Source organism: Misgurnus anguillicaudatus, chromosome 12 (assembly GCF_027580225.2).
Source record: "Misgurnus anguillicaudatus chromosome 12, ASM2758022v2, whole genome shotgun sequence".
Taxonomy (NCBI): domain Eukaryota; kingdom Metazoa; phylum Chordata; class Actinopteri; order Cypriniformes; family Cobitidae; genus Misgurnus; species Misgurnus anguillicaudatus.
In genome coordinates this window covers 20,774,040-20,795,501 of record NC_073348.2, presented here as the reverse complement: position 1 = coordinate 20,795,501, position 21,462 = coordinate 20,774,040, and the positions used below count along the sequence as shown (strand labels likewise).

Genomic DNA, 21,462 nt, shown 5'->3' with positions numbered 1-21,462 from the left:
AGACTTTACAAATGTTATATAATTATGCAAATGCTAATTACATAATTATCACACAGCTTTCTGACATACTTTATTTTGCTGACCGCTATAACAGTCTCATAACAGTCAGCTGCCTACATTATCATTCATATGAGACGATAAAAACTGAAAATGTACTTTTGTCAGTGTTGTTTTATTGAACTTTGAGGACTTCTATCCTACACTGCTTTGGTCCAAAAGGTTCAACATTTAGCCAAAAGCACCTCATTACGTATAAACATCCTTTTACTGTACTGCTTCATTGGACACCTGTAGAGGTCACGTAAAATGCCCTGCTGGTCAAAACCAACACAACCCTTGCCGTTTCCACATCAGCATGCACTGACAAATTACAATAACAGAAGTTAGCACCAATTCAAACTATTTGAACAGTACAAATGTTTTACGTGGTATTATTTCTTTTGTGATAAAAAACAGGAATGCCCGAAAATTCAGCAACCAGACTAAGGATGAAAACATATGTAGGTATAAAACAACCTCAAAATAATGAAGTGGCCTAAATGAAATTAAGTACATGACAGAGCGTTTAGCCCTTCGATGTCAAAATACAGCAAATCAATTAAAAGGCACCTGAGTATATACAAAATGATACAAATAAAAAATATACACAAGAAAAAACGAACATAAAGCCTACAACAAGAAGGCTCCGTTAATGCCTGAACTGTTGGGTTGATCACGATACGCTGCGGGCGCTGCTTTCTGGCTCTGATGTGTCACTTCTTCTCTCATTGGCTGGTGAGGTGTAGAGGAAGTTACAGCCCACGTACAGAGGAAAAGACAAGAGCCGACTGTCCAGATTCATCACCACATATTCCTGAGATTGTTAAAAAAGAAAAACAAGGTGAAACTTCAAGCAACGGCAAGTTAAATGATGTTACATCTGACGTCATGATATGATACCTGGTCCTTTTCAAGCGTAACAAGCTGGTAGCCAGTTGACCGGCTGCAAACCATTTTTCCACTGTTGTCAAATGATGCGAGGCGCAATCTGAAAGTAAAAAGTAAAAATTACCTCCCAAATTCTTCATAAACACTAAACTAAAAATGGCTAAATATATAATGAATAGCATTTTAAAGCTTCAATCTGTAACTTTTTTGGTTAAAAATAAAAACGTGTTGGTGCCGATAACCCCTGTGGGTTGACATAGTTCACAGCGACCCGTGTTCGATTCCCATCGCTGCCGTCCTTTTCCGATCCTGCTCCCAACACATTCCTGTTATCTCTCTATTATGCTATCCCTAAAAAGGCATAAAAAGCCTCTAAAATATAACTTAATAAATAAATAAATAAACAGTGTTTGAATAAATAAATAAATAAACTATACTTTATCCTGATTCGCAGTGGTAAGCTTATAATAATGATTTGTAATTTAAGCTGTTGGGTTTGAATTTAAAAGTAGCATCAGTTGGGCCTCAACCCATAAAAAAGAAAACAGCTCCACAAATAACTTGCAATTGTATGTTTCAAACAGAGATGGCGATAGTGAGACAAACGCTACAGATTGCATCTCTAAATATTTCATTTAATTCAATTTTAAAATTTCATATTAATAATTGTATGATCTTATAGGTCTTCTAGTAATAAATATGCGGTTAATATGTCTGCAATACAGTAGGGCTGGGCAAAAAATTAGATTTTTCGATTAATCAGGGTTTTTTTTTAAACGTGGTTGATTCAAAATCGATTCTGAAAAAGCAGAATCGACTTTATTCTTTCATATTTATTTCCGCAAACATTGAATGTAAGATTAATGTTAATTTAATTACTAGTCTTCTCCACTAGATGTCACCCTCTTTTTTGCCCTGCGTGATGTTACCAATAGCGGTTTCAGGTGCTTCATCGACGTTGATGCCACCTTCACATAAAAAGTCAGAGGTATGGAAGCATTTTAGATTTCGCAAGCAAGACGACAACGATAGTGTCGTAGCCTTTTAATTTCTTTTTATTAATTACCCAGTAGTAAACTGCTGTTCACTGTTCTTTTTTATTAATATAGTATTTAAAATCGGCCCGAGAACCGGAATCGAAAATTGAATTGAGAATCGAACCGATAGCTTGTGAATCGAAATGGAATCGATCTGGAACATCTGAATCGATACCCAGCTCTACAATACAGCAGCTTATCAAAAAAACGTATTAGTACGCACCGGTACGCAAGGTGACGTCGTGGTTGTAAACTGACAGCGCCTCCACATGGCTGACTGAGAGTGTTTCTTTTAAAGATAATAAAACGGTTTGTGTAGGTCACCAGCAGGTCAAAGCCATAATTGAACCCAGTCCATCGCCAACAGTACTGTGGAGGAAACAAAAAATAATAAGTCAAAAACCTGTAGTAAAAGATGCAAATATATTTGAAGAGTCTGACTCACATCTCCATCTTTGGTCAGTTTTCGACCACAGCGCATGCTGTTCAGCTCAAACTCCACTTTATTGGCCTCTTGGGGTCTATAACAATATTTTCAACATATTAGGGATGCACCGAATGTTTGGCATCTTTAAAATGCTTCCACATTGCTGACATGTTTGCTGCATTTATAGAACAATAGCGCCTGGTTGCTATTTGATCCCATCAAATCAAAGCTTTTATTGTTTGTTAAAATGTATAAGGTCTTTTCACTTATTCTGACAAATAGCAAAAAATGATGTTTTTGCTACTTTTGGTTGAATAGTTCGGTGCACACCTAAGACATAGTATATAATTAGTTGGTTTGTCATCCACACCCCATTCTAAAGAAATTGCCATATTCTAATGAGGGCTGGGCAAAAAAATAGATTTTTCAATTAATCGTTTTTTTTATGTGGTCCAGTCAAAATCGATTCTCAAAGGCCACGAATCGATTTTTTATGAAATAACCTGATCCTGTTAGATCAAGGTATGCGACTGATCTGACTTTTTTCAGCATACATTTTTCATCTTGCATGAAAATTTTATTGTATTTAACATAATTGTATGCATTTAAAAAATTAAAGATGGGTTCTGTTTTAATGTACCCAAGTGTACCTTAAATAAAAGGGTTTATTATACAGGTTTGTAGTTCTTAATTTCTTTTTATTAATTACCCACTTGTAAACTTATGTTCACTGTTCTTTTTTATAAATATTGTATTTGTATTCAATCTATATTAAGTCGAATTGAGACTCGAGCATAAAAATCGATCCGAGAATCGATTTTATAGCTTGTGAATCGAAATTTAATCGATCTGAAAAACTGAATCGATACCCAGCCCTAATTCTAATGTTTAACAAAATAATGAATGATCGCCGCTCATTTGTGAGTCATTTAAGATAAAAGCGTCTAATAAAATAAGTGTAAGTTAGGGCTGTCAAAAAATAATCTTGATTAATCGCATACAAAATAAAAGTTTGCTTTTGCATAATTTATGTGTGTACTGTGTATACATACATGTATAAATTAGTGCTGAGCAAAGATTAATCGCGATTAATCACAAAAAAAATCAGTTTTATTTTGTATTTGCACAATATAGACTACAAGTGTGTGCTCTGTGTAATTACCATGTATATATATAAATACACATACATTCATGTATGTATTTAAGAAACATTTACGTGTGTGTGTGTGTGTGTGTGTGTATAATTTATATTTTTATATAGTCTATATTATATATAAATGTAAAAAAATTATATATAAATTAAAAAATTCTGAAATGTGTATATGCATATGTGTGTTCAAATATACATAATAATTACACACACATATTATGCAAAAATTAACTTTTATTTTGTATGCGATTAATCTTTGCCCAGCAATAGATAAATTTAAGAAAATTTTTATTTATATATATACATTTATTTTATTTATATATAATATATTCTGTAAGTGATTAATTGCTATTAAACGTTTGACAGCCCTAGTGTAAATGTAAAGAGTACAGGTTTACCAATGGTATTCTTACCCATTATCATTGTCATGCTCTGTCCGCAACATGGCATACCACTGCTGTTTGTACACAGTATTCAACCACTCTGTTTAAGACAAGAGAAAGACAACGCTAGGTTCATTTTAGCAGAGCCCCACTAATCTTATACTCTAATGCTACGTACACACCAAAGGCGTAGCATCACGTTGCTCGCTCTAGATTACTCGCAGGATTTAACTTTGTGTCATGCAAATTTTTTGCTTGAGTTGAATATTTTCAACTTGAGGCAAATAGCGCGTGTTTTCGCGGCAAACGCTGCCCAATTCACGTCAATTGCATTGCCCCAGGCGAGGACACGTCTGATCGCGTCTTTGCATTGACATTGTATGTAATCTACTCAAGCAAATCCTTGAACTCGCGTTTGGTGTGCATGCCCCATAATGTTTTCCCAAAAGCACATTTAATGGTTTTGAGGCTGTTTTGCAGTTTGCAAGGTTCATAACTAAACACTTAGGCTGTGTCCGAAATAGCTCTCTATACCCTTAAATAGTGCACTGTTTACCTAAATTATAGTGGACATTATCAAGTGTACTTATTTATTTCCATAATACACCACAATAATGAGTATACAACTGATGTACACTCAGCGGCTAGCAGCTACCCCTTCACTGTGAGGTGCGTGCCAATTTGTGTGCCGCTTAGTGTCTGAATTCACTTGTTTGTTTTTATTCACTCATTCAAGTGGCCTATATTATTAAACTAATGTAAGCAATAAGGGTATTGGGGGCTATTTCATTCACCGCTTAGTTCTAAGAAAATAAATAAATAAATTAATTAATTAAATTTTTTTAAAACACAGCCCCTTAATGTCTTTGCGAGTGCTAAGATTAAGCCACAAGGTGGCCGGTTTCTGTGTCATACCAGGAGGCAGGATGTTATCTCGTTCCAGCATGCGGGCAGAGGCCAGATCATTGATGATGTACTGTAGACGGATGTGTCTGAAAACGGGGACGAAGGTCGTCCCATCGTCTGTATTTAGGAATGGCTCGTCCTCTCCAGACTCTGTGCAACAGTGTGAGAGTTACGGTGGGATTTTGAATACATTGTATATATTGTGCACGCATGTATGAAGAACTAACCGCTTCTCCTTTTGCAAAGCCAAGCGTCTGCATCATGCAAAAGCTGCTTAATAGGGCCGTCCCAAGATGGGTTGAGCTGTAAGAACATCCACTGCAAGAGAGAAATAAGATACGGGCCTAGTGCGGTGGTAAAAACTCATTTTCTAGAAAAACGTAGTCTAAGGGAATTTAAAGGCAATAAATGACACAGTAGACATGCCTGGTTTTGAAGGTTAATGTCGTACTGTATAAGGTCACCCACTTTTTCAGTGCAGTGTAGACATCCATCTCAACTTGCATTACAAACAGATCAGTGGACTGAATGAGTTGCTCCATGATTTCCACCCTACACACAACACATTAAACAAGATCAAACACATTCATCAACACTGAAACTTCAAATGAGACGTATATGCATGCCATATCGTACCCGAGCTCCTTCATTAGGTCCACATTCTGATGGGTCATGAGGTTATTTAGAAGCCACTCTAAACATCTGTAACATACAGAGAGCGTGCAACATGTTATTTATAACATGCATACATTTCAATATGTGACTAATTCTGGAAGTCATAAAACAAAATGACTAACTTCTTCATGACAGAGTCCAAACCATACATGGTGGCTGAGTTATAGTAGCTGCATACAGTTTTGACATTCACGTTCTCCTTCATGGTTTCTCCACACTGCTGAATCAGTCCATCCTGACAAAAATAACAAGAGACCTTGATAACCCAAAATTTTCCACATGGAATAATTTAATTATGGCTGCCTTGAACGTATAATTTCTATAATAGCACCTACAATCTTTGTGATGTGCTGCATTCTCGCCACTAGGTGTCAGCAAAAGTCTGGGCCGGTGCACCTTTAACATTGAACACGCAGTACTTACCAGTTGAAGCATACAAGCAGCAGCGAGAATGTTAACGACCCGACTCGGTTTGATCAATACGTCATCCCGATAGAGTGACCCAAAAACCACTTGCAGGGCTACAGAGAAAACAACATCAGAATATGAATGTATTCATGTATAAGAACAACAACATATTCACTTGCAACAAGGTGACAATAAATATCTTATTTTTTAACATGCTTACCCTCCGTGTCAATATTCTGGTCTGGAATCTCTAGGTCAATAACCATCATATTAGATTCTTTCCAGGACCCACTGAACATGCTGGAGAAATATCCAGACTGTACACAGGACAACAACATGTGTAAAAACGAAATAAATATTTTCATATAAGCACTTTCCTGTTACCGCATCACATGGAGAACTAAACGGGTGGACCAACCTGACACAAGTAAATCTTGTGTAAGTTCCACTCCTGTCCCAGGGCACAAATTTGGATGTCACTGTTTTCTCCATTCAGGAAAAGCGTCTGGTAGATGTATTTAGAGGTGCTTTTCAATTTCTTTCTGTTTAAGCCCAAAAGAGCGATTAGGGAGAATGAAGGACAACAACACATTAATCATTAAAAGGTCACCTAATATGAGAAATTCCTTCATCTTAAACCCACAGAAAAAAATCAACTCGCTGAAACTGTTTTAAAGCCCAAATCTGAAGTCCGCAAAAAAGCAGAGCACTCAGCAACGCAGCACACAGCATCTCTAGTCGACTTCACGCTCTGGATAAATGTACAAAGTCAAAGTTGAGTTCTTAAAAGCGGCCATTTTTCGTGATGCCATTTTTCAAACTTGTAAGGTTGCTGTTAGAGCATACAAAACGCCTGAAAAATTATACGCTTCAAAAGTTCAATGCCAAGCGATATATCTTCTTCAACTGAATTGTCCTACAGTCCTCGACTTCCCAGATATATGAAGTCAATATAAGAGTTTTTTAGACTTTATAAAGCATCAGAAAACAGCGCTATAGAGATGAGTAAATTTACACACGAAACATGAACACAAAGCACTGTAAACACAATCAAAGCTTCGAAAACACAGAAAAAATGGCCGCTTTAAAGGAGAACACCACTGTTTTCAATATTTTACTATGTTCCTACCTCAAGAACATAGACAATTTAGACAAATTTACGTGTACCAATCTTTTTTCAATGTGTGCACTTAATCTTTGTACAGCGCGTCCTAAATACGTTAACATTTAGCCTAGCCCCATTCATTCCTTAGGATCCAAACAGGGATGAATTTAGAAAGCCACCAAACACTTCCATGTTTTCCCTATTTAAAGACTGTTACATGACTAGTTTTTATTTGCTTTAAAAAAATCGATATGTTTTATTTTGTGCCACCATACTCATTTAACTAGTCATGGAAGTGTTTGGTGGCTTCTAAATTCATCCCTGTTTGGATCCTAAGGAATGAATGGTGCTAGGCTTTTCCTTTAAGAAGTTTTCATATATAGGCAAAGAAAACACACTTTTCGAAAGGCAATGCGCTATTTAATTGCTTTAAGTAATGTTATGAAAGACATGAACGCTGAAGAAGTACAACGTGTGACCCCATTACCTTAACTCTTTCCCCGCCATTGATGAGTTATCTTGTAAATTTAAAGTAAACAATTCACTGCCAATAACGCTTTCCTGACGAGTTTTTAAGGTAATCTGTAATTCTGGTATTATCCAATAGATGGCGCACTTACCCAATTTATAAAAAAACTGAAGCAAAAAGTAATTTAAAGGTCCCGTTCTTTCTGTGTTTTTAAAGCTGTGTTTACAGTAAGCAATATAACATGTGTTCATGTTTTAGGTGTAAAAAAAATGCGGTATTTTTTTTATTTTCAATTTACTTATCTGTATAGCGCTGTTTTCACTGTCCTCAAAACAGGCTGATGTCGTCCATGTTCTATGAAGTCCCTCCTTGATAAATATGTAACTAGTTCTGATTGTGTAGCTTGTTTAGTGTGTTGCGATTCGACAGCAGCTTAGCTTGCCATTAGCTTAGCTGGCGACTGACGTATTCCTGTGGGTGGAGGGTGGGGGAGTTTAGTCAAATAACTGTTCTAGTGATGTCATTAAAGCAGGAAGTAGAGGGCTGTAGTCCAAACCGGCCGTTCGCTGTAGGCTTTGAAAGGCGAATTCTGTTAAAGAAAATATATTGCTTGGTAGTGAACTTTGACCTTTAGCATTTTACAGGTATTATTTATGCTATTATAGCATCATAACACACTAACTAGGGTTTTAAAAATGGGATCAGGAAGAACGTGACCTTTAATTATTTTTAAACTCTGTGTATGTTTTGATAATCGTTCTGAATCTGATCTCTAAAAAAATTCCTTTACAAAAATGCAATTATTTGCATTCGTCAGATCTAGACGAATCACAAGAATGACCTATCTTGGATGCAAAACGGCGAATTTCACTGAAAGGTGACAAGTTTGCACCCCTGATAAATAACAGTAAATGTGAAGGGAAGCAGCAGCAGCTCATTTACATTTAAAGAAACACACACAAAAACAGCACAGGTACCTGAACCCTCCAAAATGGGCCTTTTCTCAACATGGTATAAAAAATGATCTATATTTGCACTGAAACGTCACAGGCACCTTCTTGGGGACACCTGAGACTAATATTACATCTTGAGAAATTCCCATATTAGGTTACCTTTAATATATCAGATATGTTTGTCAAATATTTGTGCTTCAGATAGAAATAATCCGGCTTGTCAGAAGAAGATGTGATATTACCTAACCACCCAGAACACCGTATGAACCCCACAGCAAAGACCTATGTGTCAGACACATGTTATTCTCACCTGCGTGGTGTGTCCAGCTGACTGTCGTCGTCTTCCTCCGGCTCGCTGTCACATGCGCATCGTGAACTGCGTTTTCTCTTTCTGCACTCGCACCCGTGTCTCTTTCCCGAGCACTGCCTCTCCACATCCTCCTCTGCGGCCCGTGGGGACGACTGGAACCGGCTCCCAAACGAACCCATTATTATTTTAGCCTGAAATACCACATCATTACAGAATGAGTCACACAGTAAACACCCACACTGCAAAAACTCTCTCACATTTTTGTCTTGTTTTCCAATAGAATTAATTACACATTTAAACAAGATTGACATTCGGATTGAACTTTCCAATAACAGGTTTGTGTAAAATTTTTGACGTAAAGTTATCAGTTTTAACGTTACGTTTAAGTTTCAACATTATGTTTTCCTAGTAGTAGCTGCTAATCAATCCCGTTTACGCTTTACGAACATATCACATCTGTTGTAAACACTCACCACACACTTCTTCCTTCCAAAACAACACAGACAAATAAATCCTGCTCATAAACAGCCGTACAAAGACATCACTAGGCTTGACGAACGCGTATATTCGTTGTTTATTAAAGTACCTTATGCTGAAGATTTTATTATTTAATTAAACAGCAATAACGCGCCAAGCATACCGATAATAAACAACAAAACAGAGCTATGTGTTTCCTCCACGTCACGTTCCTGTGACGCTCGGTGTTCGCTACTGCCACCTGGAGACACGGAGCTGTGCTCACACAAATAAATTAGTAACGTTTGACTTCACGCTGCGCAGACTGATTGCTTTATGACATCACAGTATCGCGAAAGAGCGTATCTCGCGGTACTTTGATGTTATATGTGGATTGATCTGCGCAGCGACAACACGCCTACTAACAGTTTTTGCTGTCCAAACTGACCTAATCGTGAAAAAAAACTGTTTCAAAATGTTATTTATATTCAAAGTATTTTGTATTAGGGTTAAAATGTTTTAATAATTAATTTATAATGACCGATTTTATGGTTTTATAAATGAACGGAGTATAAATATTATATGAGGTTTAATGCAAACATAAAACAAAAACTGTAGTATTCATAAACAATACTAGAGTTATTCATGTTATGCAATTGCTATCTTTTGAGCCCCAAACATTATGGTAGTGTTGTAGTTTATGTGTGTGTTAAACTTTAAACCAGACTTTTAGAAATGTAATATGGTCCAACTCAGGCACTTAAATTGCAATAATTATAACTCTGTTATTTACACAAAAAACTAATAAGAGTGATCAAGGGGCTTGTTTTTTTGCGGTTGTTTAAAAAGTTAATTAAAATTTTTTTCTGAATAATGATGCCAGGACAGGTTTTAGATTAATCCAGTTATATTGGGACATTTATTTCGTTTTTACAAACATAACTTACACAAAACTGTAACCTTAAAAAATACTGGTGTGCATCTTTAGACAAAACAATGGCACTTGATATATGTTAAGAAGACACATCAGTGCAAGATTTTTTTAAATTAAGCAGCTTAAAGATGCATTTTAGTCTGGGACAAGGATAAACCCTGCCTAGGAAACCGCTCCTAAATACATTTATGTGTTTGTTTTTACTAATTACTTTACATGTGACATGAAACTTTACTTGTTCATCACATTTATTTTTATCTATGCTAAAATGAGAACATGAAACCTAAAATCAAACCACCTACACACACTGACTGGCATTAATGAAACGTATCCAGTAGAGGCGCTGCTCGTTTCCAGTTCCCATTTAAAAAGGCGGGGCTTGTGACCGAACTACCCAATCAGCTTCTAGATGTCGATGAAGTCTACCTTTCTGCGTCGATACACCCTTTCAGGGTCCTGTGCCTGTATTTGACACGTACCCCAGTTTGATAACCAATGTATCGGACCTGAAGTGTTTCAGTCGGTTTAAAACTGACAGATCTTTTTAAACATTAGTGAAGACTGGTTTCATAACCTGGAAGCATGGAGGCAGGAGCGCGTGACGCGGCAGCAGGTAAATAATGTAGTAACGTTAAATAAGAGTTGGCGTGTGCATGAATAGGTTACTATCAAATCACCGATGTGGTATTTTAACTAGAGGACTGCATCTATGCTGTTTACATTATCGGCTGTTTAATAAAGTGCAATAATAAAGCTTTATATTTGTGGGTTGCTTTATTTATAGGATAAATACATGAACGTGCTTTTTGTATTTTGGGAAATCTAAGACCATTTTTTGAGATATTGCTGAGATCTCTTATGAAACCCACAGGAAAAAATACTCTTTTGTTAATGTGTACCATATTATTTTGTACTATAGTGAATTGATAAACTATACAGAATATAATAATAATACAGAATCTGTGAATTTTACTACAGTGTACTATAGTTAATACAAAAGTATTTTTTATGAGGGAAGATATTATGCAACATCCTTTCTTTGAAGTACTTCTCTATTTTATCTCATTGCTTTTCAGGAGAAACTAACTAAGATGTTAAAGAGGTCTCATGTGTAACTTTATTTTGTATGGGTTGTTTCTTATCTCACTTACCCAGGTGCTCCATTCGTCCAACCATCCAATAAGAAGAGAAAGATCAGTAAAGACATCAAACAGTCCACTCCCGTCCCATCAGATCAGACCAGCACCATGAAGCGTCTCTTTGGTTTTGAGAAGGAAGATCTGTCCTCATGGCATCGACTGGTGTGTCTCCTGAATCGCCCCACTGACCCGGCCTCACTCGGCATTTTCCGTTTTTTATTTGGCAAGTCCTCGATTATACATAACATACAAAACTTGGGCATCAACTTCTCTGATTTGGTTTTAATTGTGGTTTGGATGTTAACACATACTGTATTATATGTATAGGTTTGTTAATGGTGCTGGATGTCACCCAGGAAAGAGGCCTCAGTCACCTGGACTACAAATATTTGGATGGGGCACCCGTGTGCCGCTTCCCTCTTTTCAACTTCCTAAAGCCCCTTCCCATGGACTGGATGTTCTTTGTTTATTTCGTTATGTTCCTCGGTCAGTGAGTTTTTATCTGTGTAGTGAGAACGTAGTTTCTTTGTTTATCTCCACTAAACTGATCGTCTGCATTTGTGTGTATTTCTCAGGCGCTGTTGGTATCATGCTTGGTGTTTTTTATCGCTTTGCGTGTCTGATGTTTATATCCTCTTACTGGTACGTGTTCTTCCTGGACAAAACGGCCTGGAACAACCACTCTTATCTATATGGGCTTATTAGCTTCCAGCTCACTCTCATGGATGCTAACAGATACTGGTAAGATACTAGCTAGACCTCCTGTATTGTGACTACAAGAACTAAAGCCACTTAAAGGAAAACACCACCGTTTTTAAATATTTTACTATGTTCTTACCTCAACTTAGACTAATTAATACATACTTATCTTTTTTCAATGCGTGCACTTAATCTTTGTACAGCACGTTGTGAATAGGTTAGCATTTAGCCTAGCCCCATTCATTCCTTCGACCTTGGCGCGCAGTAACATTATCACTCCTGACTACTCACCCTCGCTCAAACTTCGGTCAATATTACTGCGCCCGAGGTCGAAGTGCTGCAAACTAAGTGCTCTTCCGCCATACAAAATAGTTCTCATTTTTTATCTGCTTAAAAAATCGCCACGTTATATTTTGTGCCACCATACTTACTCATGTAACAGTCTTTAAATAGGGAAAACATGGAAGTTTTTGGTGGCTTCCAAATTCATCCCTGCTTGGATCCCAAGGAATGAATGGGGCTAGGCTAAATGCTAACACATTCACTACGCACTGTACAAAGATTAATTGCACACATTGAAAAAAAGATAAGTATGTATTAATTCATCTAAGTTGAGGTAAGAATATAGTAAAATGTTAAAAAAACTGTGGTGTTTTCCTTTAAAGAAACATTTTGAATAATGTTAACATAGCTCTTATTGGTTTTATTTACCTCTGGCTGTGTTTGGATGCCTATTAAACATCTTTTAAATAAAAACAGCTTGCTGGGTATGTTAACGTCTTAAATATTTATTATCATGTTCAGGTCATTAGATGGACTCCGAAATCCCAGGAAGAGGAATGCTCACGTACCCCTGTGGAACTACACTGTACTCAGAACTCAGGTGATTTATCTTGTACAGAATTGGGTTAGCGATTATTATCAACAATGTAGCATATATGTGTAATATCAATATGTTGCATATGAGCCATACTAAATTTTACATTCAATAGATTTTTATAGTGTACTTCATTGCCGGGGTCAAGAAACTGGATGCTGATTGGGTGGAAGGGTACTCGATGAAATACTTGGCACACCATTGGTTATTTGACCCATTCAAGTGAGAAACATCTGTCTTGTGGCACATTGTTAACATTGAAAAATTGATTTTATTAAATGTGTATTATTTAAATGTATTTTTTTTGTTGCAGATTGATTTTACCTGTGGAATCGATCAGTCTGATGGTTGTCCATGGTGGAGGTCTGATCTTAGACCTCACAGCTGGGTATCTCCTTTTCTTTGATGCCACCCGCCCGGTCGCCTTTTTCTTTGTGAGCTATTTCCACTGCATGAACTCCCAGCTCTTTAGCATAGGTAAACGATTTGTGTTTAAAAGTCAGCATCATTAACATTATTTGTACTTGATCATTTCAAACCATACAATTAAAATAAATATCCAGAAATCTAGAAAGCTTAATGGCCTCTAGTCAATAGTCACTGTAAACTGAACTTATTCACAATCTTTTTTTTCTCAATAGGAATGTTTTCCTACACCATGTTGTCTACGAGTGCTCTCTTCTGCTACCCTGATTGGCCCAGGCGCTTCTTTGGCCGTTTCCCAGAATTCCTGCAGCCTATCCTGCCTTTTATCTCTCCTCCGCCATGCCCTAGTTCCTCTTGCGTGTACCCTAATCCAGCCAGCGGGTCTAGAGAGCAAAATGAGGGTCACGCTGTCTCCAAACCATCCACACCTGGCTTCAAACACAAACTCGGGGCGATCTTCACTATCATTTACATCGCGGAGCAGTTCTTCCTTCCTTACTCACATTTCATCACACAGGTGATTTAAACGGAAATTGAAGGGTTCAGTCAAAATTATTATACACTGGCCATGGCTACATCACGATGCGGAAGTACACTGGGTCAGGCAATGTGAAATATTCACACATAGTTTTTTAAACTATAGCCAAAGATATTGTTACATAAATAAGCACTCCTATTATTACGAAAAAGGGACAATGCATCATTCACTATGGCCGTTTTGGCAACGGAAGTCCCGCCTTTTAGTTAAAAAAACAATCATCAATTGATAAAAACTGACATTTCTCTGGGGTAGGGGCTTAGAGTTTTAGTTCCCTTTTTGATGTATTGTTTGTGTACAACATGATCTTGTAAGTTCACTCGTTCAGGGCTTTCGCAATTATTGTAAACACAGTTATCGAACGGCTGCAAATATCTGCACAGAGCTTATAAGGGTGGAGACTGAGTCATCCTAAATACATGTAGCCAGTCACGTCTGGTGTATTAGTTGTATTTTAAAGTTACACAACAAGTATCACTATTACTTATGTATTGTGCTTATTACTATGACTTTGATTTGGGTTTTGCACAGTCAGTAGTCATGTGGTCTTTGGGTGACCAGAGTTCAAGTCCCAGCTCTTGTTCACCTCTCTCTCACCTCTGTGATGCATGTTGTAAAACATTAAAGAAATGCAAATGTTCACAATAACAAGACATCATTTGAATGATATCTGTTTTTGGAGTACAGGGCTATAATAACTGGACCAATGGACTGTATGGTTACTCGTGGGACATGATGGTTCACTCTCGGTCACATCAGCATGTCAAGATCACCTACAGAGACAGTGTCACAGGAGAGGTTGGATACTTAAACCCTGGAGTGAGTAGATTTTAGTTATGTAGGAGTCGATTTTATTACAATTTAACGTTCGTCAATGACAGTGTGGTCAATCTGGTGCAGGTTTTTACTCAGAGTCGGAGATGGAAAGACCATGGAGATATGTTGAAGCAGTACGCCACCTGCCTTAACCAAAATCTGCCCCGTTTTAATATCTCAGACCCGGAGATCTACTTTGACATTTGGGTGTCTATTAATGATCGCTTTCAACAAAGGTCGGTAATGTTAACTGTGTGTGTATAATTCAAAGATATTTTTTAGATTTACATTCATGCATTTGATCATTCAAAGTGACTTACAGTGAATGCGTTCCCTGAGATTTAAAGAGACATTACGCTTTTTGTTTTTGAAAATATGCTCATTTTCCAGCTCCCCTAGAGTTAAACATTTGATTTTTACCGTTTTGGAATCCATTCAGCCGATCTTTGGGTCTGGTGGTAGCACTTTTAGCATAGCTTAGCATAATCCATTGAATCTGATTAGACCATTAGCATTACACTCAAAAATGACCAAAGAGTTTCGATATTTTTCCTATTTAAAACTTGACTCTTCTGTAGTAACATTGTGTACTAAGATATTACGCAGCGCTTGAAAATAGTCCCCTTGGTTACTTTCAATAGCAGGAGACTATTTTCAGGCACTGCGTAATATCATTGCGCCTCCTGCATCCATGTTACAGCAACAAAGTCCATGATTATTACGCCAGAATGAGAGTATAGTTCCTAGCCATATCAGCCTAGAAAATTGCAACTTTTAATTTTCTGTCGGTCTTGGTGCATGATGTGACTACAGAAGAGTCAAGTTTTAAATAGAAAAAATATCAAAACTCTTTGGTCATTTTTGAGCGCGATGCTAATCGTCTAATCAGATTCAATGGATTATGCTAAGCTATGCTAAAAGTGGTACAGACAGACCCGAAGATCAGCTGCATGGATTCCAAAATGCTAAAAATCAAATGTTTTACTCTAGGGGAGCTGGAAAATGAGCCTATTTAAAAAAAGTGGAGTGTCCCTTTAAAGCCATGATCTTGGCGTTGCTAGTCCTACTAGTTGTATCCACATTTCTGATAAAGTCCTTCTGTCCTCCAGGATATTTGACCCACGTATTGACATCGTGAGAGCTGATTGGTCGCCGTTTCGCCCCAATCCGTGGCTCATGCCGCTGCTTGTGGACCTCTCCCCGTGGAGGACTAAATTTGAGGAGATCGAGGGATCTTTAGATAATCAGACCGAAGTGGTCTTCATCGCTGACTTCCCAGGTTCGTCTTCGCGATGTTGACTGGAATACATAAACAAAATGCATACGTTTAATTTAAATACACTGTCACTGACGCTCGTTGTGTTGACTTCCCAGGCCTTCATCTTGAAAATTATGTCAGTGAAGATTTGGGGAACACCAGCGTTCAGGTTTTGCAGGGTTTGGTGAATGTTGAGATTGTGGACGAGAAGAAGAACTACAGTTTACAACCAGGAGAAAAAATGCAGGTTCGATTCTTGCTGTTATATTCAACCTTGAAACATTTTAAAGGTCCAGTGTGAATTTAGGGGCATCTAGTGGTGAGATTGCGATTAACCTGAATTATGAAACGCAAAGAGAAGCTAGCTGCCACAGGACAAGCATGTCGTTGTCTGAGACAATAGCCTCTTTCACACAGTAATTCTGTTAAATTACCATGAATTTACCAGAATGAATTTACCAGTAAATACAAAAATGTGCTGTTCACACATGCAGTGATGTTCCGTCTTTTTACCAGTAAGACATCATTCACACATCAGTATCAAAATACTGGTAAACTCGGAGAGAAAGCGGAAGTTACATGTGGCGCGCGGCCGGTGAGCTCCATGTCGTATTTGTAAACAACGGCGGGTTATGACTTTAATAGTGGTATTGTGGAAAGACGGAAAATCTCGTCATTGGCGCGGAAGCGTTTTCTCTTAATTGACGAGATATCTCGTCAATGGCGGTGAAAGAGTTTAGCAGCATGTGTGTGGAAACGTCCGTAAACAATTCGGGGGTAAACACGTCACCTGTATAAAAAAACTTTCTGATTGGCCCTATATTTTTCGTTCACACATAGTGTTTACCGGTAAATTACTGGTAATCTTACAATCTATCTTACTGGTAAATTAGGAGCACTGATTTACCGGAAAGGTTCTTTTCACACATGACATGTTAACTGCAATTTACCAGTAAATTACCAGTAAAGACTGTATGTTTGAAAGGTACTAATGGCCCTGTCCCAAATAGCACACTCTGGACTTGTTGACTTTCTCAGAGTCCACACTTTGATGACATCATGTAGTGCAGACTTTAGAAACCCTTGACGCGAGTCCACGTGGGTGCACCAGAGTCGTATTTTGGAACAGACTCGAGCATCACGTCGAAAATAGGAAGAGAAGTTGCCCATCAGTGTGAACTCTTCCCATCCGTCGTCTGATTGCTCTTTTGCAAGGAGTTCTGGGTTGGTAAAGTGCGTGGAGCCTGCAGCAGTGCGGGCTTCACCAAAGACCGTATCAAGGGTGCAAAGGGGGTGTTGATGAGCACACTTCGGAGCATAAAAATGACAGATCGGACACCCTACGGACTTGTAGACTAAGCGAGCACGCACAATTTAATGCGAAAGTCCACATGAAGTGTGCCATTTGGGACAGGGCCACGGTAGGGATTTGTACTTGTCTGTTTAGGGCTACTGTAGAAACATGACGGCGACCTTCATGTAGACAAAAACGACTCATTGTAAGGGAATTAAAACAATATAGTTCATTTTGTATGGTCTTTATACACCACTGATAATATAGTTATGTATATTATATTGTATATCTGTCAAGAGATCCTTCTAAAAGTCACACAACGCACCTTTAATTGTTATAACAATTTGTGTTTTTTGCTTGTATGCAATTGACGTCCCAATTTGCATTGTTGTGTATTAAGCTTCCAGCTGGTGCATATCACAAGGTCTACACTGTATCTGATAAGCCATCATGTTACATGTACATCTACGTCAATACTACTGAGGCGGCGCTGCAGGAAAACTTTACGAAGCTTTTGGAAATTCAGGAAAAAGTGCGGAATGGAACAGGTAGGCCAGATTTCATGAAATTTACAGATACATAAAGATAAAAAAAATGGCAAAATTGTTTATTGTGATTATCAATACATTTTAATTATTTTATTTATTAACAGTAGTGTTTAACCATATGGCTATTGATACGTTTTATATAAACAGTAAGGTACTTATGTTATTGCCTTAATAAGAATCCACCTGCAAATTCAAGCCGAATCATTTTTAAATTTAACAATGCTGGCAGTGTAAACAAAGCTTTTATTTTGTAAACACACTTGGCTGAGTTCAAACTATCCTTTATCTGTTTGTTGCCACACTAAGCAAACGATATCCTTTGTTTGCAGAGACCGAACCTTTACCTCTAGAGTTGCAGCCGCTCATCACTGGCCTCGATGACAACGACTCAAATGACAGCGTGATCGACCCCGTGGTGCGAATCTTCCTGAAGCGCCAGAAACGCATGCAGGCCGTGAAGAAAAGGCGAGAAGCTTCTTTGCTCGAGAGGTTCGAGAGATTTGCCTCGAAGAAATACTACTCGATCAGACGAGGGTACGTCTATTTCATACAACTCTTTAAACAATCAATCGTGGACTGGAAATAAAAAATCCCATTTAGTTTCACTAAAAGGGTAGTGATTGAGTAAAACCGCCATATGCCGTTTATATGTTTCTCTCATCTGACACAGCTAATTCAGGCCTTGCAGTCTCAACTATTGTATAGACGGTTTCATTGGACGCACATGCGCTGACGCGATTCACGTCTGGATCCGAACTTTACTTCCGGTTTCGTTTTTTTTAATGGTCTGACTTGTTGCTAAACTGATCTCTTGAACAAATACCTCGTCGAAATTAACAAATGTTTTGGTTTATTAGGTAATATATGTGTTGTTTTTTGCTTGTTATATAAATAAACTACGTTTAAAGAACTTTGTTGTTATTTATTCTTAGCGGAGTTTACCGGAAGTTACGTGCGGACCAAACCGTCTATAGAACCAGAATGATCTCAGATGAGGGAGACTTACAAAATAAATAGCAGGAATAGGGGTCTTTCAGGACAGGTTTGAGAGGCCTTAAAGGATTAGTCCATTTTCTTAAAAGAAAAATTCAGATAATTTACTCACCACCATGTCACCCAAAATGTTGGTGTCTTTCTTTGTTCGGTCGAGAGGAAATTGTGTTTTTTGGGGTGAACATTCCAGGATTTTTCTCGTTTTGATGGACTTTGATAGAGCCCAACATTTAATACTTAACTCAATACTTAACAGTGTTTTTCAACGGAGTTTCAAAGGACTATAAACAATCCCAAACGAGGCATATGGTTTTATCTAGCAAAACGATTGTCATTTTTGACAAGAAAAACAACAAACATACACCCTCAAAGCACAACTTCTCGTCTAGATCCGGTCGTGATGCACCAGCTGACCCCACGCAATACGCCATGACGTCAAGTAGTCACAAAGGACGAATGTGAAACTCCGCCCCAGTGTTTACAAGTGTCTTGAAAGAGGACCGTTCCTACGTTGTTGTATGTCAACTGATACTAATTAATGTCTTTGTGTCAGTTTATTGTTTAAAATGGTCTGCAAATGTGCGTTTTATATATGTAACACATGACCTCCCTACGTCACTACGCATTTACGTTAGGTCGCGCTGGACCGGACCTAGACGAAAAGTTGTGGTTTAAAAGTACAAATTTTTATTTTTCTTGTCAAAAATGACAATTGTTTCGCTAGATAAGACCCTTATGCCTCGTTTAGGATTGTTTATAGTCCTTTAAAACTCCGTTGAAAAAAACTGTTAAGTGTTGAGTTAAGTATTAATTGTTGGTGTCTATTAAAGTCCATTAAAATGAGAAAAATGTTTCCTCAAAAAACATAATTTCTTCTGGACTGAACAAAGAAAGACATCAACATTTTGGATGACATGGTGGTGAGTAAATTATCTGGATTTTTCTTTTAAGAAAATTGAATATTCCTTTAAGGCATCTGATAGAGCGTTTGGACCCGGAAGCTGTAGCATGTGATGTGACGTCAAATTAACAAGCGGTTAATTTATGTTAACAGCAGTCATGCTCAAGTATTGTTGTTGTTGATCTTTTCAGGTTCCTCATGACAGCCATTGCGTTGCGAAATCTGGCAGTGGGTTTGCCACCGCTGGAGCAGCTGCAGAGGGAAGTGGCCTATGCCAACCTGAAGGAACCCGAGGCAGAGGCCAATCAGGATGAGCGTCTTAAAGATGAGGTTGGGCACGGAGAACTGTAAGATTGAGCGAAGGGCTGCCGGCCAATTCACATATATTACAGCAAATGAACAAATGCTTTAGTAGGTCAGTATTTCAGAGCAGTTTCTGTGAAAAAAGGTCATTTATTGTTTACAGGTTGATCAAAGTTGTTTTTTTATGATTTCACATCATTCACTTAAACAGATTGTTCACCCAGAAAGGAAAATTCTGTCATTGTGTACTCATTCTCAAGTCGTTACAAACCTGTATACATTTTTTTTGTTTTGCTGGACACAAAGGATAATATATGTAATATTTGTGAGGAGGAAACAGAAGCACCATTGTCTTCCATAGTAGAAAATAAAAATACTATGGAAGTCAATGGTGCTTAAACGGTTTAGTTTCAAACATTTCTAGAAATATTTTGTGTGTTCAGCAGAACAAAGAAATTTATACAGGTTTGTAACAACTTGAGGGTGACTAAAGGAAGAGTTCAGTTCCACAACTAGATAATGCCGTTTTTTTTCCAAAATCTCATTTTTTCAATTAATTAATATCAATCAAACTGCAGTTGGTTTGTTTTGATTTAAGCCTTCATAACTAAAAAATACAGCCAAGCAGCACAATAACAACATGATAACATAACAATAAACATGTTTTGACAAGAACCAATTCTCTTGTTTTGGAACCAAAAGATGTCTCTTTAAAGGGCCAGTACACCTAAACATTAAAATCATGTAATCTCCATTCAATGGAAGTGAATATAGATGGGGGCCTTCAAGTTTCAAAACACTACATTTTCACTATATTTAAAGTCAGAGCATCAGTCCCCATTTTATAAATTCATACAGGTTTGGAACTGCATGAGGAAGGTCGTACAAATGCTGAATTTTCATTTTTGGGTAAACTGTCCCTTTAAATTGTTACATTTCATTCCCGAAAAACCCTTTTATTGGTTACTGTATTACTGTACTTTTTTTGGCATTTTGAGATTATATTCAGAAATAGAAACACTACTTTAAAGCCTTACTGTTAAACATTTTGGTATTACAGCAAAATGTGTACAACGACACTAAAAGAGACCTAGGCTTGTTAGATGTTATTTTTTTGTTTAATGTTTTTTTAACCTAATGAAAGGTTTTAAGGTACTCTGTCATATAGTTTTTCGATACATTATATAAAATACAGATGAAATCATTGATTTTGAAATGTGCCAGGTATGTGGAGAGGTACACAATTGTCTTTAATGCATAAGTTTCATTATGCAAAACAGGGGCCTGTTTCTTAGCATGCACAGAATTGAAGTTTTAATATGCAAACTGATTGTGAGTAAAGATTTAAGACAGTTTTTGAATAAACAATGCAAAAATAATAGAGTCATTTACTTAATGAATGAATGAATGAATGAAATGAATGCGTGATGTTTTATTGCTGTCAGTTTTTAAAATGATATTCAGACAAACATATTTTTTCACCCATGTTAAAGTGCATCAAACAACAATCAAAAGTGTCAACAGTTAAAC

General features: G+C 37.4%; 2 protein-coding genes across 3 annotated transcripts; one reads left to right on the top strand and one right to left on the bottom strand.

Moving 5' to 3' along the window:
- Positions 1-153: 153 nt before the first annotated feature.
- On the bottom strand, positions 154-9,488 carry gmcl1 (germ cell-less, spermatogenesis associated). Of its 2 annotated transcripts, none has more exons than XM_073874101.1 (15): positions 9,391-9,488; positions 8,751-8,941; positions 6,332-6,455; positions 6,134-6,230; positions 5,929-6,026; positions 5,628-5,740; positions 5,467-5,532; positions 5,300-5,382; positions 5,058-5,150; positions 4,840-4,980; positions 3,955-4,024; positions 2,410-2,485; positions 2,188-2,333; positions 940-1,027; positions 154-853 (listed from the first exon to the last, which is right to left on the bottom strand). In XM_073874101.1, the coding sequence occupies exons 2-15, from the start codon at positions 8,927-8,929 to the stop codon at positions 713-715; spliced, it is 1,515 nt and encodes a 504-aa protein (XP_073730202.1). In that variant the 5' UTR covers positions 8,930-8,941; positions 9,391-9,488; the 3' UTR covers positions 154-712. The 2 variants fall into 2 exon arrangements, with proteins under 2 accessions (XP_073730202.1, XP_073730201.1); XM_073874100.1 differs by having other exon boundaries at positions 9,224-9,485.
- A 1,065-nt stretch (positions 9,489-10,553) lies between these two features.
- Positions 10,554-20,911, top strand: ggcx (gamma-glutamyl carboxylase). The gene is made up of 15 exons (XM_055208850.2): positions 10,554-10,753; positions 11,296-11,502; positions 11,607-11,765; positions 11,855-12,020; positions 12,783-12,861; positions 12,971-13,077; positions 13,169-13,332; positions 13,497-13,798; positions 14,507-14,638; positions 14,720-14,871; positions 15,745-15,914; positions 16,010-16,140; positions 17,588-17,735; positions 18,065-18,269; positions 19,821-20,911. The coding sequence occupies exons 1-15, from the start codon at positions 10,723-10,725 to the stop codon at positions 19,978-19,980; spliced, it is 2,313 nt and encodes a 770-aa protein (XP_055064825.2). The 5' UTR covers positions 10,554-10,722; the 3' UTR covers positions 19,981-20,911.
- Positions 20,912-21,462: the final 551 nt, after the last annotated feature.

Coding starts and splice junctions, on each gene's coding strand:
- gmcl1 (XM_073874101.1), bottom strand. CDS start 8,929: ATGGGTTCGTTTGGGAGCCGGTTCCAGTCGTCCCCACGGGCCGCAGAG. Junction 5,741..5,928: donor CTGCTTGTATGCTTCAACTG/GTAAGTACTGCG, acceptor TATTTTTGTCAG/GATGGACTGATTCAGCAGTG. Junction 2,486..3,954: donor GAGCATGACAATGATAATGG/GTAAGAATACCA, acceptor ATATTGTTATAG/ACCCCAAGAGGCCAATAAAG.
- ggcx (XM_055208850.2), top strand. CDS start 10,723: ATGGAGGCAGGAGCGCGTGACGCGGCAGCAG. Junction 12,021..12,782: donor ATGGATGCTAACAGATACTG/GTAAGATACTAG, acceptor TATCATGTTCAG/GTCATTAGATGGACTCCGAA. Junction 13,333..13,496: donor CTCCCAGCTCTTTAGCATAG/GTAAACGATTTG, acceptor TTTTCTCAATAG/GAATGTTTTCCTACACCATG.